We start from the raw sequence: 27,963 nt of genomic DNA on the forward strand, positions 1-27,963 counted from the left end.
AGACCATATTTCTATACAACGACTTAAATTTTTGGATATTCTGACACTGCTTGAAATGATTGTCTAAATTGTTCACTCCACATACAGACACACGAAAACGTTTGCAAGTAGTTCGAAATCTTGGCAACTTCTGCTATAGTTTTTTTTTTAACCACCTGATCGATTCCAACATACCACTGCGGTATCAGCCGATGCCAATACTGGTTACTTCGGAAACGGTATCCAACTGGCACCTCTTTTTTGTACTCAACATGCCAGCAGAAGTCACCTTAAACTTTTCCTTTTTGTTTTTTGGCGGTTGGAGACAAAATCTTAGTGTACGTGAGGCATCAGCAATTTATTTGTTAGTACTGGTCGATACCAACGCCGGAATTTGTATCGGTGCCACTTCTAAAACTAGTATCAGTTAGGGATGTGGGAAATTTCCGGTTGTTAGATAATTCGCGATTCGACCATGGAAGATTCGAGAACGTTTCACAAAAATCCAAATTCCGATTATTGAATAATGCCAAGTAAAGCGGAACTAAAACATAATCTGTGCAGTTTTCAGGACGCAATGAGGAACGGACCGAGAGTAAACCACATGCTCAACTCACGGCTCTGGCTCAACTCATGCCGCTAGAAAAAAAAAAAACAATAACACCTGGCTGCGGCCAACAGCCGCTACAGTCTATGGCCAAATAATGCTACGGTAGATATCGCATGTATGAAAAACCAAATGTGAAATAAGACTCGCCGTCGTAGGTAAACAGCTGCCATTTTGAAGCAGTAGACTTCTCTGGAGGGCTGTTCTAGCGAACCTAATTAACTTTTTATCTAATACACTCCTAGGAAAGATCTTGACTTGAATCTTTATATGATGAAACGATTTTAAAACTTTCACATGTCCAAAGTAGACAGAAGGGAAATTATGGAATAATGGGAGCAATTTTAACAAACGGTTGATTCACAACATTAAATTAATTGTAGTTTAAAGCTGCTGATACAGAATGGGGACTTGAGTATTTTATTTACTGTTTTTAATTGTTAAATTGATACTGAAATAGCAAGTTATTTAAGCCTGAGAGGATTTTAGTAACTAATTTACGAAACATCAAAAGCAGCTAATAGCTGGGGCGGGGGGTGCTTCGATAATCGATTTATTATCGAATCTTAGTCCCTGAATCGTAATGAAATCGTTATGTGCCCCAAGATTCCCACCTCTGGTATCAGTACAACACTTGTTAGAAAAGTCAGTTGGACGAAAACCAATTACACTTACCTATCTGATTGCTAGATCAGAGTTCACCTGATCCCAAGTCATAGGCTAGGTTCATTTTGCAGGTCTTAATGCACAAATCCGATTTTTGTCATGTTTTTTTGGCGTGCCCGTTCAGACTGCCTTTGTCCATTGAGACCATTCAAGTATTACGCATCTGCACTAATTCGCAGTCCGACACGTGCTGAGCAAGAAGACCCGCATGCGCAGAAGCATCAAAACAAATGACCTCACATGCTGGCTGTCATCCGTCATTCCAGGGATATCATATTTTGCTTTTCAAAAAGAGGACACAAATAACAGCCATAAATAATCCCCGTTTAGGTTTATATGGATCGATAGCATGCACGCACTGTCCGGGCATGTCACACACACATACAGGCAGTTTGCCCTGACTCTCGGCCATGTAAGCAATCTTGAAATATATAGAGCAGGGAGAAAACCGATAATTCTCAGGCTTATCCTCAACCCGTTTTTATTTTTTTATGACTGTTGTCAAGCCCGGCCCTTTCCCAAAGCCATGTTCAATGCAAGCTAGGCGCTAATAATGCACAGCTGCACCGCTACCGTAGCGTCTCTGTCGCTCTTTGATGACGTAATTGCTGCATGAATTCCAATTTGGGAGACTTGACAATACAGACCACCGCGACATTCTGGAAAAATGTGTCCGAGATCGGATTTGAACCACATACGAAAGTGACCCAGATCGGATTTGAAATGGTCCAGTTCTATGCGACTTGTCACGTTCAGACCGTCAAGTTAATGCCTCACTCGAGTTGGAAAAACACGAAAAAATCAGATCAGATTCATGCATTAAGACCTGTGGTATGAACGTAGCCTATAGTGAACTGAACCGTAGCACTTGGTGGAAATGTGGCTAAAGGATTCACTTTCTCAAACTTGGGTAGAATCACAAAGGCTGAGAACACGACTGAGGAAAGAAAACCTATTCCTATTTTTCCCGCTGAAAACAACAGTCAGTCTCAAAGGCAGAAAATCAGATGCATTATCAAAGAGCGCGGGGAATAAAGAGGAACAAGACTGAAAGGAAGAGACCATGAGAGCAAAAAGACCACTCCTGCCCTCCCTCTTTTCCTCAATTAGTCCAGCGCAGACCAGATGAAGCTCCCGAGCTCTCTAGTTTTCCTGCTCTTCCTTTATGGAACCCCCCCTACCCCCTCCAAACAACCCTTCTTATTTTTCTTTTATACGGTCATTTACTCAGCCTTGTAGTTAACTCTCCATCCCTTTTACCGCACACTATTCTAGACATCTGCTTATTGATCAGTCTGCTGTTCATATCTGAAAGGTATGCTGAACCTACTTGCTCAATTGCGTTGCCATTGTGGCGGTGTCTTCCATGAATTCTGACCTTCTGTCAATGCGGTTCACTATTGAAAATCCTCATTCAGCCCCTCCTTGTTGGTACATTGTCATGGGATGGCCATGTGCTGTCAGGACTCGTGAATAGGTTTGGCATTGTGCTGTAATTTGCTGTTTGAGCCAGTGTTCTCTGTCAATGTCGAAACATCTCCCCTATTTCAAATGAGAACGCCACTCTCAAGTGCTCAACAGCAACGGAGGATTTTCTTGCGTCTCCTCAGCTCCCGTATTTGGGAAAATGTGAAAAAACGGCAAAACATTCTAAGGGCTGCAGACCTTGGTGATTGGAACATAAGTGATTTTTGTCTCTTGGAGGCCATTTTCAATTTTCCTATTCAGTCCAGTTGAACGTTTTTTTGTTTTTTGTGCATCTTTATTAAATCTAATGGAAAAAATCTGTCTTGTTCATCCACTTAGGACAATGTCAACTGGCCTATGTTTTTACGTAGTGAAATACTCATCTGTGATTGGCTGTTCAGCAGAAAAGCCTTTCTTTGGAACATAAAAACAAAGTTTCTGAACTTTATGCTCTGATACTCGACCTGAAAGTTCCTTAAAAAATAGTTTCAAAAGTATATGTTGGTAACTATGTGACAAAATACTTTTGATATATATCTATACTTTTTGCATTATTATTATTATTTTTTTTTAAGCGACTCAATAAAGTCTCAATAACTAGAGTATTATGTAAAATTTAATGTGAAAGTGAAATCTTGTTTATTAAACTTTATTTCTATTTACAAAATTACGATATGGTTTTATCAAGGTGTCGTAACCTGTTTATAAACAGATCCAATGGATATGGACAGTGTTGATTTATGTATATTTGTCAGTTACTTTTTTTATCTTAAATAAAATTGTATGAATCCCAAATTCAAAACAATATCCAGTGTGTTTTGTCTGTGACCATTATAACCTCTTACCAAACCAATACTCCATATAAAAAAAGGAATAAAACTAAGCATTTTAAAAACAAAAAAATTAAAAACTTCATTTAAAAACGACTAAACCTTTTTAAATACTAAAGTTTCAAAACAATATGTCGGAAACTACGTGACAAAATACTTTTGATATATTACATATTTCTACTTTTTGCATTAAAAAAAAAACAACACAAAAAAAACTAAACAAAAACAACTCAATACAGGTCTCAAAAACTAGAATATTTTGTAAAATTTAATGTGAAAGTAATCTTTGTTTATTAAACTTTATTTCGATTTACAAAACTATGATATGGTTTTACATCAAGGTGTTATAACCTGTTTATAAACAGATCCAATGGATATGGACAGTGTTGATTTATGTATATTTGACAGTTACTTTTTTTATTTGAAATAAAATGGTATGAATCCCAAATTCAAAACAATATCCAGTGTGTTTTGTAATATGACCTTTATAACCTCTTACCTAACCAATACTCCATATTCAAAAAAGAAAAAAACTAAGCATTTAAAAAAAAAAAAAAAATTTAAAACTTCCTTTAAAAATGGCAAAACCTTTTTAAATACTATAGTTTCAAACTAACAGTACTTGGAAAACAAAAACACAACAATACAACTTAATCTAATGAAAAATCACAAACTATCAACGAATGATTTATTATGAAAACTAAATGTCATAAGACAAATGTTGACCGCCATACTTTCTGTCATATTTTTGCCATTTTCATATGACCTCATTCATTTGGAGAGGCATCGGCAATGGGGAATCTTGAAAGGAGTGTCTCCTTTTAACCCTTTCCATTTTATCCTCAGACAAACCTTCCCATCTTCAAGCTGAAGGAGTCGAGTGTACGGAGACGCTACAGTGACTTTGAGTGGCTCAGGGCGGAGCTGGAGAGGGAGAGCAAGGTGAGGGAAGAGGGCACCTATTTGGATTTTCACAGCCTTACCGATGAATACAAGTTAGAGATCTAGCCTTCAAAAATGTTTGGAGCACCCCTCCTCTGAGCCAGCCCTCTGAAATTAATTTACAGCGCTTACATTGAATGCAGCATTCGTTGTCTCCTTTGTGCCCATTTTAAGTGCTGCTACTAATTTTCCTGGTGCTGCTCTTCTCTCTCAGGTTGTTGTGCCACCCCTGCCGGGTAAAGCGCTCATCCGACAGCTGCCCTTCCGAGGGGATGATGGGATATTTGATGATTCTTTCATAGAGGAGAGGAGACATGGTTTGGAGCAGTTCCTTAATAAGTAAGGCACACTATATCATATAGAGCTTCAGTTTACAGATTTGAACTGAATTCTGGGTCTAATGTGTTCTCGGAGCACTTAATGAAAATATTGATAGTGTCCCAGGCCCAACAAAAATATTTTGTAATATCTATTATTTAGGGCTGTCAAACGATTAAGAATTTTAATCGAGTTAATCACAGCTTAAAAATTAATTAATCGTAATTAATCACAATTCAAACCATCTATAAAATATGCCATATTTTTCTGTAAATTATTGTTGGAATGGAAAGATAAGACACTAGACCGATATATACATTCAACATACTGTACATAAGTACTGTATTTCTTTATTATAACAATAAATCAACAAGATGGCATTAACATTAACATTCTGTTAAAGCGATCCATGGATAGAAAGACTTATAGTTCTTAAAAGATAAATGTTAGTACGAGTTATAGAAATTTTATATTAAAACCCTTCTTAATGTTTTTGTTTTGATAACATTTGTAAAATTTTCAATCAAAAAATAAACTAGTAACTCTCCATTGTTGATGTCAATAATTACATTACATTATGGTGCTTAAACCCATAAAATCAGTCGTACCAAAGCGCCAGCAGAGGGAGACAAAAAACACAAGTAACAAGTGGACATGACACTGTTCTGTCATTTTAATCTGTTTGAGCGGGGCATGTGCGTTGATTGCGTCAAATATTTTAACGTGATTAATTTAAAAAATTAATTACCGCCCGTTAACGCGATAATTTTGACAGCCCTACTATTATGTAATTATTGATTTAAATAATAGCCCTGTATTTTAATTAATAATTCTTTGGCTGCCCTTGACAGCAATATATGTCCAATCCATTTGAAATACTGTAGGAGAAATCATTGTCAGCCCTTCCCAGTCCAAATGGATTTGACGTTTATCGCCATCATTGGGACTGAATCTATTTTATTTATACACCATATGTCTGTGTTGTGTGGTGATTTATTACACCCCTGGTTTGCTTTTATCCGAATATCTCACGGCCATTCCGCATCATTGGTTTAATAAGTACCAGCACAGTGGAGTTGAGTACAGTGCATTTTTGCAATGTAATTTTAGAATTCATGATAGAAGGAGCATTTATTAATGTCATTAAGTAGGATGTAATGGAATCTAGGCGTTTTTATGATATTTTGTGCTTCCATTCAATGGACACTGCTGCTCCTTCTATTACGCATGCCTTAACCACTTGGGAACATTATTCAAAGATTTAAGGAATTTTCTCATTCATCATATCTTTCCCTGTGATATAACATGAATAATGATTCAAGGTCCCAACTTAGCCCAATAAATCTGATAATAAAATTACAGCAACATGAAATAAATGGTACTATAAGGGAAAGATTTTTAAATTGTACTTGGTTGGGGACACTGTTTTAATGTACTGGATGCTAATATCAAAACAAAATACTTTGCGGCAAACTTTTTCCACTCTGTAAAAATAAAACTGCAAATGAGGTATATGACAGTGGTTAATATAGTGGACAGCTAGATGATTTCTGATCAAACCAACAGAGCTATAAAAACATTTGAGAAAAGAATACTGATTCAGCTGATCAGAATTCATGCAATGAAGTGTTAAGATATTATGTAAGCTGTCTTTTTTCTCCAGTAACTGATTCAGAGTATTTGTAACTCATCAAGTTGACACCATTAATTTGATAAAAGTGAGTTGAATTATCAAGTTTTGGGGGAAATTAGCATTTTTGAGTAACTAGAAATAAAAAAGTATCGTTTTCGTCAACGATAACGAAAATATTTTGTCAATGAACACTTTTTTTTCATGACAATGACGAGACGATAACGAGCTAAAAATTTGTTTTGGGAGACTAAAACATAACAAGGCCAATGCCGGTTTTTGTCTGACGAGACGAGAAGGAGACGAAATGCGCAATAGTTTCCCTCACATGTTCACAATGTGTGACATTTAATGCTTAGTTAGCATCGTTAGCAGTGTCTGGTTGTGTCACTCGGGTGTGCTGCGCCACTCCCTTCCCGACTCGCCAGTGTGTCGTCTCCAGTCTCCATGCAGGCTTGCACACACGGTAAGATTTGTTTTCTTGGCCAGAGAGAATATGCAATGTTGCTTTAGCCTCAGCACACACTAAATGTAACTCTCAGCGTTAGTATAGCATTTACGTTACGATTAGCGTTAGGCTAATGCTTACAGATGAGCGTCCGGTTTAGCGGACTTTTTTTTTTTTTTTTTTTTTTTCCCCCATACAGTTTTTGGCATCCAGGTGGCTATAATTAATTGAAAACAATGTACTTTTTTTCCTGCTGAGCGTGTATAATCACCATGCGCTGTCATAGGGGAGACCCATGTATGAACCCTGTTTGGATTAACTTTATAATAAATATGTCATTCAAGTTAAATCGAGTTTATATAAAGGTTTGATTCTGCCTTGCGTAACCCAAGGGCATTTTCTTCTTCGACGATAACTTTAACTAAACGACGAGTTTTCCATCAAAACTAAGTTATGCTAACTTTATTTTTTTAACAATGCACTGGTCTTACCACAAACAACCCTACTTAGACAGGTCTTCCTTAGTCATTGGTTGTACTTCACAAAGCACATCTTTTCTACATATTTGTTTCTCTTGTGATGTTTAATTTATGATAATTGCAACTTAAATTACAGTGTATGTTTGCAAGTGATCTAGTGCTTTTGTTTCTCAGCTGCTTAACAATAAAAGTTACCGTGCCGACGTAATTATTTGCTTTGATTGCAGACGCGGTAGTTATCTTTGTTTCATGTGCAAATGTATCAATGCTTCAGTTTGAACGTCAAGTGCGCCAAGAAAATTTAAATCCTTAATTTTCTTTTTCTGATGACAATGTGAGGGTAATTAAGATGTTGTCGCATGCATTCCAGACAATAAAACGCTGCTTTTAATTATGTTATTGTTGATAGACTTCATACAGGCTGACTGCTTCGTCAAATGATGAAGAGTTTGTGAAGAGGTTATCTTATTGGATGTTCAGCTTGATTTTGACAATTGTCTTTCCTTACCTAAACTCCTTCCCGAAGTTTAACGCGTGTAATTTGTCTGAACTACTTTGTATTTCCCATTATGAGTGAAGATGCCAACCCATAATGGCATCATGTTCAGCCCCCCACCACCACCTCTGAGTCTCAGGTGCAAGGGGCATTTATTTTTATAAGCCTTTGTGCGTCATCTGCGCGGACACTGAGTCGAAACTAATGTCAGAGTGGCTCGATGAAAGAACATTTCCCTCCAAATTTTAATGGAAAAGACATAACGGCAAATTGATTTTCCCCAAGTCATTTTTAATAAGTTACTTTACATTGCTTTTGCTCATTGACTGGTTATTGAATCCTTTCTGGAAAGGTCGCTCTTCCCTTTGAGCACGCGCAAACCAATCACCATTTTCCGACCTTGCTACCGCGCCTATGTGAAATGGCAGGCCTCGGGGCCAGATCCGGACATTATTTTTTGCGGTCTATGAAAGCTAATCACATGCACCCAAAAGGGTAAAACCAAGGTTCTTACAGGTTTCATCGAAAGAAATGAAAACTAGAGGCACTTTTAAGATCAATTAGAACAGAATTTAATACAAATTCTGCAGCGAATTTTACAGATATCCCCAACAATAAATAAAAGGTAACTAATTTCCCACTTCTGGTTTTGCATTAAAACACATTTTGTGTCCTCTTTGGCACCTCTGACCGGTGACCTGCTTTGGTCATGTGTGTGTTTTCAGAGTGGCCGGTCACCCTCTGGCCCAGAACGAACGGTGCCTGCACATGTTTCTACAGGATGAGTCTGTGGACAAGCACTACACCCCGTCCAAAGTCAGACAAGCTTAAGAAAGAGAAGATGGCGCAGTCCGCTCCTACTCAAACCTGACTTGGCCCGCCCTCTCGGCTGAGCTCCGGCTACTGAACCCAAAGCGCTTTCTCTCACTCTTCACAGCTTCTGGTTCTTCTCAGACAATTATTTAAAAAAAAAAAATCAAAGATTAATCCAGCCCCAAACTCCTTCCCCAAATATAAATATATATATATATATATGAATATCGCTCACCACCCACTTTTAAGTTACCGCCTCCATTTTTTATTTCCCACTTTTAATCACAGAGCAGCATAATGCGGTCTCGAGATGTCTGGAAATGCCACTAACATGGGTGTATAATTGTATTTATCGTTAGCTATATGTCTTGAATATATTCATTTATCTAGTAACTTTGAGCGTTTCCGTGTGTGTAAAGCTCTCGTAAGACCCACAAGTCAAATCCAATGTGTAGTCAGTATTGGCATGTCACAGAATTAGTGGGCTTCAAGATGAAAAATATATGTACCCCTCCAGCCCAACTCTACAGAAACAACGAAGCATGTGTGTGTGTGCGTGTGTGTCCAGCAACCAGCACTTGCCCTATTGTCACCATCGCTTTTCTAGAAAGTCAATTTACACAGAGGGAACTGCAGTATTTCTACTGGCTATATACGCATTTTGAGATTTATATACTGCTGTGCCATTTTTTTGTTGTTTATTTTGAAGATTTTCCAATAAAATCGGTGAAATGTCAAATGCACAATTGCATAGTTTTTTTTAAATTGCTTATAAATATGTCCGTACGAAAGGGAACGAGAGCCGTAAAAGTAATCTTAATGAGAATTTAGATTATTTGAGGTTATATGTAATCGGGCTGCAGCTATATTGTTTTAGTAGTCGATTAATCAATGAACTAGTTAGTTCGAATAAATAAGTAATCGGATTCGGAACAAAAAAAATTAAAATACCTGGGCTTTGCGTCAAATGGTATTTAAAAAAAAGATGATCCAATTATAACAAAAGAACAATTGACTAATTTGCGTAGCAAAAGTCTGCTAGCTTAAATGCTATAAAATGCTAACTTTTTTTTAACAATGTGCTTAACAAATCGTTCAAACACATATTCCCACAAAAAGTAAAACGGCTAAATATACCTTTAAATTACAAATGCATAAAAACATTTGCTCAAACAAAAACTTACCTTATGTTGGTCTTATAAGGAAGCATCTGGATTCAGCCATGTTAAATGAGTTGTCATATTCACTGTTGCCGCTAGAGGGTAGTGTATCCACCCAAATCAGTAAAATGCAAACACTTTCAAAACAAACCATTACAACATTAATTAAACGAATTCTCGAAGTAGCAAAATTTAATTCGAAGCTCTTTGTCTAATCGAATTACTCGATCAATCGTTGCAGCACTAATAGGTAGTACAATCCCTTAGAAAATGAATACATTTGGTTTTGTTGTTAAAAAAAATACTTAAAGACCTTATTTTTTGTTATAAATATGTATTTAAAAATGCTATACAATTATTTATACTGATACTAATAATGCATCAGAATCGTAAGGTTTCTACATTCATATGTACGGTATGTTATGATACTTGCTGTATTTATGATATTGTAAAAACATTTTTTGCCCATTAAAATTCCAACCCGTTTTCACTTTAGTTTCAAAATCCCATATTTTTTCCAGTTTATTTTCATTTAACCATGTGTACAGTGTTTTTTTGTTTTTTTAAGCACACTACACTGTAAATTTATACCGTCATAATCAGATTATTTTTCTTAAATCTAGTCAAAAATTTTCTGCATCTTGTTTTGAGTGTTAAAGACTAGTTAAAAGGTTAATGCGTCAGGTTATTCCACTTTTAGTAAATATTACTATTTATTATTAAACCCATACATCTCAAAGCTGGTAATTATTCACCTAACTCAAGAAAAATTTGCTTTCAAATAATGTTTTGAACAATATTCTTGAAATAAGAACATTTCTGACAAGCTTTTTTAAAGATTAAATATCCTCATTTGTTGCTTAAAATAGGTCCAAGTTTATTGTCAGCTTGCTATTTCTCTCATTTCAAGAAGTCTGAGTCCGATATAATTTATTTCTAGTATTTATACTGAAAAACAAGAGAATTTAACAAGTTTTAAGGAAGTGTGTTTTTGCAGTTTAAACTGACCAATGTGGCAATGCACTGATTTCTATCAAAAATTGAGGGGGAAAAAAAACTTTTCAATTCATTGTCTTTTATTCATATGGTTTCACCTCTAAATAGTTATAACTCCCAAGTATTTACAACAGAATAAAACCACCATATTTTTCAACAAAACAGCTCCCAAGTGCTGAATATTTTTTTTTAATCCACGTTAGTGTCTAACTTTTAAGTTGACCTATACATTTTAATGTTGCGCTTGGATACAAACATTTAAATACACACCAAGTCCATTGCAAATCCCCCCTCCTTTTTCCCCACAGAGATCATTTTCTCTACATTTCAAGGTGCACTTGATTTTAACACCAGATGAGGAGGGGGGTTTTACTGATATCACCCATTCTCGTGTGTTTCTTTCAATTTTTTTTTTTTTTTTTTTTGGTTTCCTCCACTTGGATTGAACACAGCAATAAAATATTAAATTGGTCGTCAAGCTCATTGGTCTCACAGACACTTGAAATTATTTTCATATAGAACATATCTTTGTCAAATCACTTGGCAGCTGCTCCACAGTCTTTAGTCATCTGTATACATGAATAGCTCGCCTCTGTCCACACCAGTGCTTCTTTATAGGTAAATCTATTACGGTGGTTACGCTAATCCTTTAACTAGAGCCCCTGTTAACAGGCTAGTTGATGAACTTGTTTTCTTGACGTGTCGTCTTTCATACAGATGTGCTTCTCCTAACTATGGCGCTGGGTGGGTCCGTGGGCCCCCTCCGCCCCTTCATGTTTAAGTCTTTTCACTCCAGGCAGGCGGGTTGGGCAGTGAGGTCATATGTCGCTGGATTTGTACATGTCGGAGAGGAGCCTGGTGATAGGCACGTTGCCGATGGTCTTCTTGAAAAAGACTTCCTCGATGGTAGAAGGGCCGACCGAACGCAGAGACGGCAGGAGCAGCAGCAATTTGCCAAAACGACATGGTTGAGTTGGGTACCTGCAATGCATTATTGTAGTTAACGGAAAATACCATCAAGCTCACTGGAGATCACACAACTAAAGGGTTGCAAGATTGTTCGCTTGTTTTACAAAAGTAGTGCTTCTTAATTATTTTCTATTATGTCCCCCCCAGGAAAACCTAAATGCTTCACACACACCCCTCCCCCCTAACTCTCTGCCGCCTCTAAATAGTAGCATTTATCTATAAAATTAATATTATTATAGGTACACCTCTGCATAACATTGTGTCCTTTTTAATGTGAAAGTAAAAAATGTATATCAACTTACAATAAAGTATAACTTTGTTAACATTGTTTTTTTTGTAACAGAAAAGACTTAAAGTGCATCACTTTGCCGGAATTTAAAAAAAGAAAAAAGAAAAAAAAATCAAACCTGAACTGTAAAAATATACTTAAGGTACATTTTTGGACCATTATTACTGAAAATTTTAATAAAAATAATTAAATAATAATACATTCCAATTGACAAGCAACTCTTAACTCAGGATAAGAACAATATGCCAAACCATTTGACCGAAAAAACACTAATAGAACAGAAACGAGTGTCATTGGACAGGGACAGTTTTTGCTTTTTTGCACTGACCAACTTGGTATGCCACCGTATAGGATGCTAACAGTGCTCGCAGGTTTACTGATGTGACACTGACAAAGTGGGATGATTGTTGGCTATATTCGCCACGTCTTTGCATTAAAAAAAAAACAAGCGACTTGTCAATGTGATTGGGGTTTAATGTTTTTAAGTGACGTATTAATTGATTTGCCTTCTTGCTGTCAGTTGCAAACATTTTTAGACCGACTGGGCTTTCCTCATCCCCCACTGTATTAAAAGTCAAAGCCAAACGCTGCATACGCTTCGTCATATTTCCTCGTCTTAGCTCTTCATATCGCTCTTTGCTGTGTGCTCTTGTTTGGTTAAAAATACTGCGCATACTCTGAAAATGGGCGCGCCACTGCCACCTAGAGTGGATGTGCTATTACATTTTATTCTAGTACAGCAAAAAAGTATGTTCCCCGACGTCACATGGGTCACTCTCGGCATCGCTCTGACAAACACACTCCCCCACACACACACTCACACTATTTGAGAAATACCGTACTAAAGGATGCTATCCGAGACACTGATATGGAGTGTTGATATGGTATATTTTAACATGTTTAAAATTGATCAGATGTTAAAACTCATTCACCCGATTAAACCAAAACAGGTGGTACGAGTCAAATCTCACAGCAATCTTTACATTGCTTGCATGTAACCAATGTCAAATTATGGGTAATATGCTGTAATCGGCTTGATCAATTAGTCCGCCTGACACCATATTAGGTACATTTCAATACTTTTTACACTATGTTTATCGAGAAGTACAAGCAGTTGTTTTGATTTAACTGGCGCAACAGGAAAATACAATAACTGATAAAAGTAGACAATCAAAATATCCGTTTTAATAATTTGGTACAGTGCCAACAGGCTTTGCATAGAAATTGACTCACTTTTCAATTTGATGCTTGAGTCAGTAGAAGAATCGATTGTGTGTTGTTAGTGTCATGTCTAGTGCTGCAACGATTAATCGATTTACTCGAGTACTCGATTAGAAAAAAAGATTTGAATTAAATTTTGCTGATTTGAGTATTCGTTTAATTAAAGTGGAGTTGTAATGGTTTGTTTTGCAAGTGTTTGCATTTAATTGTATTGATTTGGGTGGATACACTGCCTTCTAGTCTGCCTCATTTCACATGGCTGAATCCAGCTGCTCCCAACATAAGACCAACATAAGCTAAGTTTTTGTTTGAGCTAATGTTTTTTTTTTTTTAAATGCATTTTTAATTAACTTTATAGGCATATTTAGCCGTTTTTTGTGGGCATATGTGTTTGAACCATTTGTTAAGAGCATTGTAAAAAAAAAAACGTAGATTTTATAGCATTTAAGCTAGCGGACTTTTGCCATGTAAGTTAGCCAATTATTCTTTTGTTCTACATAGATCCTTTTTTTTTTTCATACCATTTGAGGCTCAGCTCAGGTATTCTCGATTATGAATACTCGATTATTCGAACTAACTAGTTCATCAATTAATCGACTACTAAAATAATCGATAGCTACAGCCCTAGTCATGTCTGTCACATCCAATCCGTTTTAACTCTTTGCCTGCCATTGACGGCAATACAAATCAATTCAAATTTGAGTGACTAATCCCCAGTCGAAGTGCATCAAACATCTGTAATTGTCAAGGGCAGCCAATGAGTTTAAATGTGGCACTCACCCTAACCTGACATACCCTACTCTTAACTCTCTAACGTCATTAATTGTCTGTCCTCCCAGTGAAATCTGATTTATTATACCCCTGGCTCTCAATGGCTGCGAATAAGTGAAATAGCATTAACTTGTGGTGGCTTGACTTTTATCCAATCAAAAGTGTTCCGGTACATTGCAAATACTGTGGTAACTCTATTTACGAACATCTTTACATACGGAATTTTCTGGTTATGACATGCCTCAACAGGAAAATATTGCCTCTTGTTATGAAAGAAATTTCAGGATACGAAGGACAAAAATACAGTATGGGCTGCTACTTTCAGCTCCCAGTTTACTGAACATAACATACTTATAGCTGCTCTGCCATTGGCTATTACCTGGAATCTTCCTGACATCCATTTGGCTAAGAATGGATCTCTACTGTATGTGTATGTATGGATCCCAGCGTCCTCGTCATTTGACACCCGGGCCATGAGGTATTCCGACAGCGTTGCGTGAGTCTATTTTTTGATATTCTTAGTTTTTTTACATTATGCAAAACTCTCATTTTATGTTTGTTGTGCAATAAGCTAATTTTAAAATGTATTTGTTACATGTTTTGATGCATTTTTATGCTTAATAAAAGATACATGTCTGAATTTTTGGGGTCTTGGAATGGAGTAGGGCATTTTCATGGAAAACGTTTCTACTTACTAAATTTTCAGTTTACAGAACTACTTCTGTAACCAATTAATTTTGTAAGTAGAAGTACCACTGTATTATGAACTGACTAAGAAACAATGCTTAGATAACAAATGAAACAATAAGCGGTTGAATGCATGAATGAAAATGAGAAGGAAAAAAAGTATTTATACTTTGTATGTGTAGTATTTGTGGTTTATAGGCTGGCACAAGACTGCACAGCCACCACTAATCATTGCCAACGATGTCTAACAATTCTTGTATATGAGACCAAGCATGAATGTTAAGTGTAGTTGCCATTAAAAAAATGAAGATATTCAAAGTATTATAGAAACCTTCGCAGTGCTGAACTAGAAAATAGTCTTACCTGGTGTGGATGTAGCTGTTTAACGTGAGCTGTGCTTCATCCTGTAGCGCGGCAATGGCGCTGGCGTTCCGGAAATTTCTCAATTCTGCACCGCCCTGCGTAGGGACTTAGGTCACAAGAACGGGGCTGTTAGGATACAATCCTCATACTGGGGTCTATTGGCTACAGCAGGCGGATTCTCACCAGCTTTAAACGTCACGATACATTTCAAACAGGCGAATTCTGTGGCGTCCAGCCTCATCTGTCGGAACCTGGTGACTACCTCTTGGAGTGCTTGTATTTCGGACATGATCTTGTTCATCCGCTGGGATTCAGTGTTTTCGGTGTTCATCCCTGCTGATGACGCAACATTACAACGCAAGAAGGTGGCAGGGTGTATAGAGGCCCAGTACAGCAAGTCTTTCTCGGTTACATACCAGAAACGGCTAGTAGAGTCGTAGAGTCCACTGGGATTGCCCACTGTGCGATTCCCAGGACAAATAATTCCCTCCAAGCGTCCTCCAACAGAATCAACTGCAAAGATGATTACAGTCAATTGTGTGACATATGGAACAAGTGGATTTCATGTCTACATGAGAAGTGGAAGAAAACATGGAGCAAATGCAACAGCGTCCCAACTTCTGGGAAAACTGTTAACATAACTTAAGAATGTCTCTCGGACAGTGTCTGTTTATCTTTAGAATGTCTCTGGGTTGAACAGACTCATTCCCAATGAAGATTATTTCACTGACTTAAAATCATTCTTGTGGTTCATCCGTCCTGGGTTGCATATACAGTGAGGAGCAGATGTATTTTGCAGCCCTTTGGATTTTGCGAGTTCACCCACTTAGAAAATAGGCAAAGGTTTGAAATCATAGATGCATTTCCACTCATAGAGACAAAATCCAGAAATTACATTGATCAATTTATTTTCTAATTTACTAAGGTTCATAAGTATTTGTACCCCTGAGAACCAGCAAAGTTATGACACTCAAAGAGTTGTCAGTCAACCGTAAAAAAAGTCCGCCTTTACCCCATGAGTAACCACCCACCCACCACCCGTTTGAGCTCAATATTGTCACCTGTGCACCCTAAGGTCTGTCATAATCTAACTGCTACCATGGGCAAGACCAGAGAGCTTTCGAAAGACACAAGAGAAAAAAATGTTGAGCTACACAAAGCTGGAAAAGGCTATGGGACAATTGGAAAGCAGCTTGGTGAAAATAAACCAACAGTTCAAGCAATTGTTCGAAAAGGAAAAAGCTAAACATGACTGGTAATCTACCTAGGACTGGGGCTCTCAGTAAAATCTCTCTTCGTGGGGCACCACTCAGGATGAGAAAAGTCAGGGCTCAGCCTAGAACTACATTGCAGGAGCTGGTCAATGACCTGAAGAGAGCTGGATGCACAGTTTCAAAGGCTACTGTCAGTAGAACACTACGGTGCAATGGCTTAAAATCATGCATTGCTTAGAAGGATTCCCTCTTGAAGCCAGTACATGTGAAGGTCCTTCTGAAGTTTGCCAGAGACCATCTGAATGATGCAGAGGGGTAATGGGAGAAAGTCATGTAGTCAGGTGAGACCAAAGTAGAAATTTATGGTGCAAACTTTACTTGTCGATTGTGGAGGGGAAAAAAAAGGATGAGTACAATCCCAAGAACACCATCCCCACTGTGAAGTATGGGGGTGGAAACCTTATGCTTTGGGGCTGGTTTTCGGCCAAGGGGACAGGACGACTGTACTTTATGAAGCAGAGGATGAATGGTGAAATGTATCATCAGATTTTGAGCCACAACCTCCTTCCCTCATTCAGAGACTTGAAGATGAGTCGTGGTTGGGTCTTTCAACATGACAATGATCCGAAGCACACAGCCAAGCTACCGAGGAGTGGCTGCGTAAAAACCATTTCAAGGTTCTGGGGTGGATTAGCCAGTCTCCAGACCTCAATCCAATAGAAAATCTTTGGATGGAGCTGAAACTTCGTTTTCCCAAAAACAGCCCTGAAAACTTACTGATCTGGAAGAATTGTGTGGAGGAATGGGCCAAATTCCCTGTTTCCATATGTGAAAACCTGGTGAGCAACTACAGACAGTGTCTGACCTCTATAATTGCAAACAAAGGCTTCTGCACTAAATATTAGCACTGATTTTCTCAGGGGTACAAATACTTACGAACCCCAGTAAATTACAAATAAATTGTTTTTAAAAAATCGCACAATGTGATTTCTGATTTTTTTTTTTTTTAAGATTGTCTCTATGAATGGAAATGCATCAACGATTGAAATTTGAGACCTCCACCTATTTTCTAAGTTGGTGAACTTGCAAAATCACAGGGCTGCTCCTCACTGTATCAACATATTGCAAAGGCCCAGCAATCGGTAATTGATGGCATAATGGTTCAGGTGCCTAGGTTCCCTTAAGTTCCTACTCCAAAATGAGTTTGAATGGTTGTCCAGCATTTTTTTCAACATTGTTAGGCAATTGTAAACTTTGTCATTCGCAATGCTGGCCTGGAAGCGATGTAGAGTTAGGTGTCTTCCCCGAGGTGACTGTATCAACAGACATACAGACCTGGATTTCCAATCAATCCCTCAGCCAACCCACTGCATATAGGTGCCCTGTGATTGACTGATAACCAGTTGAGGGCCTAATCTGTTCTTGCTCCTGAAGTCAGCTGGTGTAGGCTTCATCTACTTCCGAGCCTGAATGAGATTTGTACTCTAGCAGGGTTTATGCGGGTTGTTAAAAAGCAAAAACCTTAAAAAGCATTGAACTAAACATTCGAGGCATTGAAAAGTATGTAAAGTTGACGGTTAAAGAAACTTTTTTTTGTTTGTATAATTTATTAGAGTTGTCCGATATTATCAGGTAGCTTATAATATTGGCCGATAAAATCCTTTTAAAATGATATTGGATAATAGTGACGTCTGTTTTTCATTATCGGTTTTGGGCCCATATGCATGTTGCATTCAAAGTGAATGTAGAAGCCTTCTGCCTTTGTTCAAGGGCTGGTCACAACCTAGCAGTTATGGCTATTGACCATAAGATGTCTCTAAACTAAGATGCTTGAGATTTGTTATGTGAGCATATCATTTGCATTCATGGTGCAAAAATTAAATGAAAAAATGATTGAAAAGAAATTAATTATAAACCTATTACACACCTCATTCACTGTACTGAAGCTGTGCATCTTTATTTTGAGCCAGAAGCACCTGTGCAAGCCATATGTGATATGTCAGTGCCTTACTGGCACGTTGCACTTGCACTTTATCCAAAAAACTCACGTTTGCACTATTTTGATTTCAACATTAAATATAGTGGTGCAATATAGGCACTTTTCCCAGAACTTCAGTTAAAGTTGTTCCGTTATTTTTCACAGAATGTTTCTCAGACATCCTTGAAGTTATTACATTTATCATTATTAAAGTATCATCACAATACAATTAGTTATAATATTGTTAAGTCCCCAACCGCATGTATCGGTTTGATATCGGATTTTTGGAGTTGGACGATTTCGGTTAAAAAGTCATCGGACAACTCTACTTATAATTTGTGTGTGTGAAACTATCTGCAGTCGGGCATAGGTATTCAATTCGGTTAAAGTGGCATTGAGAAGCATTAAATGAGATTTTGATGATACCTGTAGAAACCCTGTATAAAGTAATGGATTGCTAGAACCAGGACTGACCTGAAACTGAGAATCTTGCACATTTAAGACTAAAATTTGTGATTTTGTGCCTAAAGATTTCAGGGACTGAAGATAAATGGTAATCTATTTATAGTCGTGGTGGCTATAAATGAAAAGATATAAAGGAATTGTCATTTCTGAAGTCGCTGGTTATGTGTTGGTTCATTCGCCAGACTTCCATGCAGGCAGTGGGGAATCAGTTCCTACTTACTGACGTGGTTTTAATTCAGAAAGGTTGTCCATCCCTCAAAATCGATTGATGGGCAACAAGTCCAGGATGTATTCTGCTTTACACCCGAAGTCCATTTTTGTAGACTCCATCTCCCCATAAGCCTGAATATGATCTGTTGTTAGAAAACCCAGAGCTAAATCCAATTGGATGGCTGACAGGGGCTTGCAAGTAGGCAATTTCTTCACATAGTTGTTACCGTGGTCCATAAAGTGCATTGCCTATTCCTCCGACTTATGTCCTCCAAAAGCGATCATGTTTGAACTCCCCCGGGCCTCCTCTCAAGGTTAAGCGCGCTCCTTAATCCCCCCCACACCTCCCTCATTTGCCTTAATTCCCGTCACGCGCGCTTAAACGCTTTAACGTACCTGGTCAGATAAGGGGAGCGTGGAGAAGGCGGGCACACTTTTGGCCCACTTAATACTCATGAAGAGAAGGCGGGCCGCTGACTCACACACCGATTCGGTGGCCACCTCGTACAGGTACATGGGGGTGGCGCTGACTTCGTGAGGGTACTGCGGGAGGGGGAAAGGACGCGGTTATCACCTCTGATGTGTTTGGGGGGGAAACAGTCGGGTTCATTGTACACGGCAAAGGTTAAATTCCAAGCCATGGCACCTGCTTTTTAGCGATGATTAGTGTTGCTTGTTGCGGATTTGCAGTGAGAAATCTAATTGGCGGATTTGTGCCTCTTATGGGCTAAATCAGGGCAAGAATTTCAACTTCTAACCTGGCTGCAAAAAATTAAAATCGTATGAAGAATAATAATACTGTAACCAATTTACACTTAATATTGAAGTTTGAAGTAGATATAGTAAGATTTAGGGGACTGGAAATTAAAATGCAGTATCCTGGTACAACATGACCCATTGACCTAAGGTATTATTATAGTATATTTAGTTTGGGTACAACAACTTGAGAACTTATCACTTACTGATTATGTTATAATTAAAAAAGGACTGTAAAAAAATATCAAATTTCATCAGTTATTTGTGGGCTCACGTTTTGGCAGGTTGCTGGTCACGCTTAATGTCCATAAGGCTTTTCATGTTAAAATTGACTAGTGAATAACCAAAGTAAGGACCCAGAGAAAAAACCAATAAGACAAAATGTAGCCTCAATTAAAAATACTATCTTTTAAATCTATAAATTTGTTGCATTTTTTTTTTTTACACTTGATAAAGTGTTAAACAGCATTAATAACAATTATGTAAACCCAAACTAATAACTAAACAATATATAGGTTCCCTATTTGGCATGTAATAGGCCACCTTCTCTGTTCATTTATATAGTCACTTTCTGCACTTCATTAAAAAATGTTTTATAAGCATTTCATATTTTTGTGAAGGGGTACCACAAATTTCTCAATTTTGTCACCGTTGGAAGTTCAATCATAAAATTTGCTTCATTTCAAATGCAGCAATATGTTGAATAGTTACTCCTTTATGGAGTCATTCAACAATTTGAATATCATTTTGAACCCGCAAATGTTAATAAATGGGACAAACATGCAAACAAAAAAATCAAAAAGTCACCTTTGGGGTGGGCTGAGCCAGTCCCACGATAGCCTGCCTCTCAGGCGTGCTGGCCACTGTACTCATGTCTAAATTGTGAGGCTCCAGTTGTGTGACAGTAGTGAAAAAAGGGGGGCCCGGCAGAGAGGATCCTGGGAAATGTGTTGATGACCCGTTCACATCTTTATGACCTCGGAAGTATAAGGCCACCTGTTTTCGGATAGTGGATGTTCGGGGTCCTCTCTCGTGTTGGACGGCTGTAAACGGCACAAAAGAAGTATAAGTATTAGTTGTATGAGATCTCTTAAAGTTAGTTATTTTAAATTCAAAATACATTTAGAAAAACTAGCATTTTGGTGATAGTAGCATGTGCAAAATGATTGAGATATTTATTTTATTTATTTAATAGGGACAGTGCACATTGATGAACATCTAAAAGATGTAAATATGCCAGATTGTAGCAAAGATGCTAATTTATATTCACAGTCCCTAGGCAGGTAACATAAAAAGACAACAACAACAAAAAAAGATTACAATAAAACAGCACAATACAATAGGTTACTAAGAATTTCAAAGTCAGTGAGTGCAGGACTGGTTTACTTTCAACCACTGCTTGAGCTGAGGTTTGAAGGTTCGTATTGTGGGACACTCTCTGATGGCGAGTGGTAAACTGTTCCAGATTTTAATAGCCTTTACAGAGAGAGAATTGTGACCAAAGGCCGTTTTTCTGATTGGGACCTCACACTTCCATCTAGAGGAGGCCCTGGTCCTGAGACCCTCCGGCATGGGAGGTGGGGCAAGTCCATGTAACACCTTGTACATAAGACAAGACGTTTTAAGAAATTTGACATTCTCAAGGCTCAATAAATAGTACTTTTTAAAAATGTTACAAAAGTGGTTGGTTTTCTGGCAAAGAAAAGACCTATAACGATTTCATGTAGAGTGATTCTCTGTACTGCATGTATTTATTTACACCTGCCAGTTGCCAACATGTAATGCAATGTTCAATGTGTGATAAAAATCCTTGAGCGTACAAAACATTCTAGCAGCCCCAAGTGTTATAAAAGATCTTATTTGTTTAAAAATATTTCATTAAATTTTAAAATATATGTGTACAGTATGTAATGGCAGAAAACACAGATAAGGCTGAAAAAGCAGTCTCTGCTCTTGCAACCCTCTTTTAAATAAACTGCTGTATTTTAAGCCCACAGAACTGTTGTGTTTGATAGACCAATATGTCTATATGCTGCCATAGCAGTTTCATGGCGCATTAAGCCCCCAAACTATTTTTAATTTGTCAGTTTTACCCTGGAGACCCCCGTTTACAGACGCTACGCACCCGCTTCTGTTTCAACCCAGCCATAAAAAGAAGTTATCTTATTTATGATTCGAAATGTCTATCATTTTTAGCTTAGAATCATTAATTGATGTCTAACATTTAATTAAAAAAATAAACAACTTTATAAAATTAATCGCTCGCATATTGTAAACTTTTGAACAAATTACGTTACAATGAAAAAAATGTGATTGTAAATACGTCACAGATATCTACCTCATAACTATCGCGTAGTTGTTTTTTTTGTTACTGTCGCATTTTCCCCGATATTTTAGATGATAAATAATCGATCCAAACAAAGAAAAATTGGGGGGCGGACGTTTAAAAGGGTAAATATTTGAAAAAGAAAATTTCGATCACTCCTTGATGTCTGCTATTTCTGCATTGCGACCCTTGTGATATTACAGTGTTTCGCCCATAAAATCCAAGTCCAAAGTCCAAATGTGGCCATTCACAGCTGTGTCTTGACACTCTGTAAGACGTGTGAGTTTTTACATCGAAATAAGGTAAGTATGTGATAATATCTCGTTAAAATCACGGTGTCTTCTTTGTTCTCTCATGCTCTCATCTCGAGTGAAGGTTCTAGGGGTTCAAAAAATTTTTTATTCAAATGCCCTCCTGTTTACAATTTTTCTTCCCCTACCTAGAAAATTGATATAAGCTTTCCAATGATGTAACACACATGCATATAAGACCATTTTTAAACCATATGGCGGAAAACACTCAGGTGACTTTAAGTTTCACTCTGAGACCCCCAATTTGGGCAAATTTCAGAATTGTCCTATATGCATGTGTGATACATCATTGGAAAGCTTAAAATATCAATTTTCTGGGGAAAGAAACATTTTGACCAGGAGGGCATTTAAAAAAAATTTAAACAGCAAAACCCTAACTGGAGGTGAGAGCATAATTAAAGACGCCATGATTTTAACGAGATTATCGCGTATTTACCTCTTTTCTATCCAAAAACTCCATGTAGCATGTATCCATGAGTGTCAAGACACAATAGTGAATGGCCACAACTGGATTTTGGGGGGATTTTATTTGTGGAACATGGTAAAATAACAAGGGTCACGATGCAGAAATCGCAGACATCAAGGAGTGGTCGAGTTTACCCTTTAATTCCCCCCCCCCCCTCTCCATTTTTCTTTGAATCGATTATTTAGCATCTAAAATATCGGGGGAAAATGCAACAGCAACAAAAAAATACAATCAAGCGAGTTATGAGGTAGATATCCTTGACATATTTACAGACACCATTTTTTTCATTGTGACGTAATTTGTTTAAAAGTTTATAATATGCGAGTGAATAATTTTTTTAAGTCGTTTAAAAAAACAACTAAATATTAGACAACAATTAATGATTCTAAGCTAAAAAAATGACAGACATTTCGAATAATATAATTACCTACCTTCTTTTTATGGCTAGATTGAAACAAAAGCGGTTGCGTGACTTCTGTAAACAGGGGTCTCCAGGGTAAAACGGACAAATTGAAAATAGTTGGGGTGCTTAATATGCCATGAATCTGCTTTGGCAGCATATAGACATATTGTTCTATCAAACACAATAGTTCTTTTGGCTTAAAATACAGTTTATTTTAAAGAAGGGTGCAAGAGCAGAAACTGCTTTTTCAGCCTTGTCTGTGTTTTCCGCCATATATGTGACTTAACTTTTTTCATGTGTATTGCCTCACCATTTGTGTTCAATACATTGTGCAAAAACAATTTTCAAAGTTGAGAAAAATTAAGGTTAACACCGATGTAAAAAGAATAAGAATAATTGTAAATCAAAAAGCAGTGTGATAAAAAAAAAAAAAAAGGTAAAAATTTTAAGAAAATCACCATCTTTATTCATGTTGACTTCCAGGCACTTTTTCAAGCGGCATGCTCGGCATTGGTTTCTATGAGTTTTATCCACAGGACACCCACCCTATAAAACACACACGTAGACCAGAAAAAAGTGTTATCATATAATAGCTGCACGTTCGAATCCTTACTATTATCTTCCCAGGAGACCAATTTCCAGGTGCTATCATCATCATGCATTTATCAACTCCCTTCAGTACAGGCGAAGGGAGGTGGGGGTGTGCAAAGGGGGGCTAAGTACTATCCCGCCCCTTGCTCCTTGAATCCTCGCTTTCATCACATTAGATTGGATTACACCTGATAAATTACAACGTACCAGCGCGTCGAGCTATTTAAGCGCCTCTGGCGTGACGCGTTCAGGCGCAGCTGGAAAAATCCACTTCTAAGCGTCTCTTAAAGCGAGGAAAGGTAGTGAGTTTATACCTGAGAGCCAGACTTGCACACGTAGGTTCTGTTTCGACGAATGCTCCTCTTGAAGAAGCCGGAGCAGCCGTCACAGGCGTAGACGCCGTAGTGCTTGCCCGAGCTGCGGTCTCCGCACACTTTGCACGGGATGTCCAGGATGCGACCTGCATGTTGGGAAATTTCAGCAGCAACAACTTCAATTTCAAAACTCGTTTTTGGTGTTACGAATGTCTCAATCTAATGGAAAAAATCACATGAAAAATAACTATAATTCAAAATTATATCCATAATTTTGGAAGTCATTTCTTGGGACTTTTTTCCCCCTTATTTTTAAGCTTTCCTGTATAAATTGCACTGTTCGTTCGTTGATCGATTCAGCGCAAAATTAAATAGTTGCTTTTTCAAACGTGGAACCAAAGAAAAATATTTTAAAAATTGAAAAATCATTTTTTAAATATGATCACAATAAACTGCCCTATTGCTTCAGTCACCATTTCTAACGTTTAGGCCTAATCATTTCCTGCTACGAAATCCAGAACATGCTGGTTTCTGGATATAAAAACAAGTCCCAAAACACAACAAATCCAGCAGAACCTTGCGAGATTAGTTGTGTTTTTAAACTGGTCTTGTTACAGAAACCAGCACATGGATTTCCTATCTTGGCTATACCACTTATCATTATAATTGACTTTTTATTTCATTACAATCTTATGACTGAAATACATTTTTGCCCTGGTATGGTGGTGGACAGTCCCATCATTATATCCTTTAAAATTATATTTTACAAGTGAGATCGTCACTTCTAATCCAGGTGGTAATTTCAATTTTGCCATTATGATGTTGGATATAATCTATTTTGAATTGCTTTCATTTACAATCCTTGCATTAGTTTCATAATGATTATTACTGAGAAAACAAAGATAATTTGTCTTAAAATATTATTCAGGAATAGAAATATATCGTTTATATTTGGGATTGCGGAGGTGCGTCTATAAACAGTCATTCAGATAATGTTTAATTATATTTATGTATCACTGTTTATTTGATCGACATTTAATTTAAATCTTTCTGCATGTTAACCTTTTGGATATCTCACTAAATTTATTACCTTTTCAAGAACTACTAAATACTGCTATTAATCACATGGTTTGCCTTTACCAATATAGTTTACTGAAAATCATTTTTACAAGGTTCGATTGCATGGGCAATTTGATTCAATTAATATTAAACTATACAACTTCTTTTAATTCTTTCTCTCTCTTCAATACGCTCTCACTTTCTCCCTCGCTCTCTTTCTGTCTCTCCCGCACACTGGACAGTGGCCCTCAGACCATGGGAATTCACTGCACACATTTTCTAGAATAAAAGTGGGCAAGCGTCATAACCGGGCCCTGTAAAACAATGGCTGTGGTGGGAGGCCCACAATGGAGACATTAGGGGGGGAAAGTGTTAACTTAATGATTTTGGCCCATTGAAGCTCGTCTGACTGGCCGCATCTCGACAAGCTGCCAACTCCCCCTCATAATGGGACTCGACAGCTGCTTTATCCCGCAGGTCTATAGGCCCCGGGATTAGGGAGTGACACTGCGCCATGAGAATAATGCGCACCAACTCGTTGCACCGAACTCCAATGAAGTGTATGGAAATGGACTCCAATGTTTGATAAGAAAGAAGGAGGGGAAAGTGATGTTAAAAAAAATATTAAACGAAAAAAAGTGCTGGTGGGCAGGGGTAGGGTTTTGGGGGGCGTCGTTGTAATTACACTGACGTTTTGCCACCTGCTCAATGATTCACCAGTGACCCGTCCCAAAGGGTAGCATGGGAATAACCAGCAGTGGAAAGAAAAACAATAACTCCAGGAGGCCCTTTAATCAAGTATTAGAAAGTTTCAGTATGGTGTTTTATTTATGTATGTATGTCTTAAAATTGATTTACGCACCGTGAAGGTCATTTGAAAGAAATTAAATCATTATTTTTCATTTACCATGGTATATTTACTTTCGACTTTTTCGTTTTGGGTCAATTTGACCATATTGGCGTGGTGTAAATACAACAAGTTATACGGTAGTTTTTATGTATAAGGGAAATTGTGCACTCAGCCACACAGAAAGTTCTCATGTTTAAATTGTATATTTGCTATGACATTGACTCTATTGGTGTGGTGTAAATACAACAAGTTATACGGCAGTTTTAAGGGAAATTGTCCACTCAGCCACACAGGAAGTTGTCATGTTTAAATTGTATATTTGCTATGACACATATGAGGGATTTAGTGCGTTTAATGCTGAGGAGAGGAAAATTAAATAGAGGCGTTCAATTGGCTGAATGGATACAAATGTAATTTAAAATATGAATTTATTACAAGTACGTGAGGAATTTAATTTTTACTGTGTTGAATGATGACTTTTTCTCTCTTAAATGAATTGTTTTAGGCCAAAAGACGTTCATAAAACGGTGGTTAAATGTTGCATCAAAATAAGACCAGAACGAAAACATTCAATTATAACATGTCTGACTTTTTTTCGAGACATTATTGTATAGATTGAGAAGTTTAGCGATCTTTTTTTTAATGGTTGTAAATGTTTTGTTTCAATATAAATAATCATAGATTTTTTTCTTTCTATAACGCAGTTATTTATATTCACACACAAAAAAAACTTTTATTTTGAAACAAAATGACTAAACGCTTCAAGGGAATTGGCGTTCTTTCAAGTACGTTATTGTTTTCAACTGTTTGATTTATAGTTTTTTTTTTTTTTTTTTTTTTTTTTTTTTTTAATCTTTGTATTATTAGTGAGAAAAAAGAGCCACTTACTTGACTTGACATTGAGAATATCCAAACAACCACTTGTTGAGCCGGCAGCTTTGCTCATCGTGGATGCTCAAATGATGAAAGTTCAGGTCGGAAAATGTCCCTTCTTTTAAAATAAATACATAAATATATTTATGACAAATTCTTGAAATAGTTCTTGATTTTCTCGGTCCTTGCCCCTGTCCAAACTTCCCCAATTAGTCCACGCTCAACACGCACGGCGGCGCATGGTTCCCCTTCCGAGTCCGGTCAACAAGAGAACCGGACCGACTCGCAGCCCCTTAGCAGCCCGGCAAAGGTGACCTGTTGGCGGCTGCGGTAGGCGCGCAACAGGCGTCAAGTTGGAGGTAGTGGAGGCCGGGTCGGGAGAGGAAAAACACAACCCCAAATCTTTTAGGACAAGCACCGAGGCGTATTGAGTTTTGTCCGCAGGTGTGACTTTGTGCTGCGACTTGGCCCGAATAATGCCTGCTAATATTTAGCACAAGTGTCATGGGAGGCTGGAAGCTGAGGGGTGGAGGGTGGAGATCTCCACTTGCAAAATCCACTTGGCTTTCCACTCCAAACTCCGCCATGACGTCACCGACTCTCTCTCACTCGTTTTCTCCCTCTCTCGTTCATTGATCCCAAAGCACTGCCCACAAGCCACTCCAGTATTTTTTCCCCTTTCTTTTCAGTATATAATGAACGCCTCACTATTTAAAAAGCTGCAAGAAATTCCTCACAGTTGAAATTCAAGAAACGGAACAGCATCTTTTTGTTTTATACAAAGCTGAAGGAATAATATATAATATTTTACATAGAATATCGCCCATCGAAATCCTTAATTATAGGCTTTTTAGAAAACAGCAAAACAAAAAATTTCCCAGTTAAACTAAATTAAAAAAAACATACTGACATGTTTTGGACATTTTAATAGGAACTCCCCCGCCCATTTTTAAAACAAGGATTTATTAGAGGAAAAAAAGTTCTATTTGGGTAATAGTCCTTCAAAAATAATACGC

At 37.6% G+C, this 27,963-nt stretch overlaps 2 protein-coding genes across 3 annotated transcripts in view; one reads left to right on the forward strand and one right to left on the reverse strand.

The window, feature by feature from the left end:
- snx3 (sorting nexin 3) overlaps window positions 1-13,036 on the forward strand; it is a 25,508-nt gene extending 12,472 nt beyond the window's left edge. Inside the window, exons 2-4 of the mRNA XM_057822893.1 lie at window positions 4,396-4,491; window positions 4,706-4,830; window positions 8,588-13,036. Of these exons, the coding sequence (XP_057678876.1) occupies window positions 4,396-4,491; window positions 4,706-4,830; window positions 8,588-8,693 (327 nt within the window). The 3' untranslated portion in view covers window positions 8,694-13,036. The remainder of the gene's footprint in view (window positions 1-4,395; window positions 4,492-4,705; window positions 4,831-8,587) is intronic.
- Window positions 9,269-27,492, reverse strand: nr2e1 (nuclear receptor subfamily 2, group E, member 1). Of its 2 annotated transcripts, none has more exons than XM_057822891.1 (9): window positions 26,963-27,492; window positions 24,166-24,311; window positions 23,719-23,806; window positions 20,562-20,797; window positions 19,395-19,541; window positions 15,548-15,644; window positions 15,315-15,467; window positions 15,132-15,237; window positions 9,269-11,812 (listed from the first exon to the last, which is right to left on the reverse strand). In XM_057822891.1, the coding sequence occupies exons 1-9, from the start codon at window positions 27,018-27,020 to the stop codon at window positions 11,650-11,652; spliced, it is 1,194 nt and encodes a 397-aa protein (XP_057678874.1). In that variant the 5' UTR covers window positions 27,021-27,492; the 3' UTR covers window positions 9,269-11,649. The 2 variants fall into 2 exon arrangements, with proteins under 2 accessions (XP_057678874.1, XP_057678875.1); XM_057822892.1 differs by having other exon boundaries at window positions 9,270-11,812; window positions 15,315-15,464; window positions 26,963-27,491.
- Between the last annotated feature and the right edge of the window lie 471 nt (window positions 27,493-27,963).

Source organism: Corythoichthys intestinalis, chromosome 19 (genome assembly GCF_030265065.1).
Source record: "Corythoichthys intestinalis isolate RoL2023-P3 chromosome 19, ASM3026506v1, whole genome shotgun sequence".
NCBI lineage: Eukaryota > Metazoa > Chordata > Actinopteri > Syngnathiformes > Syngnathidae > Corythoichthys > Corythoichthys intestinalis.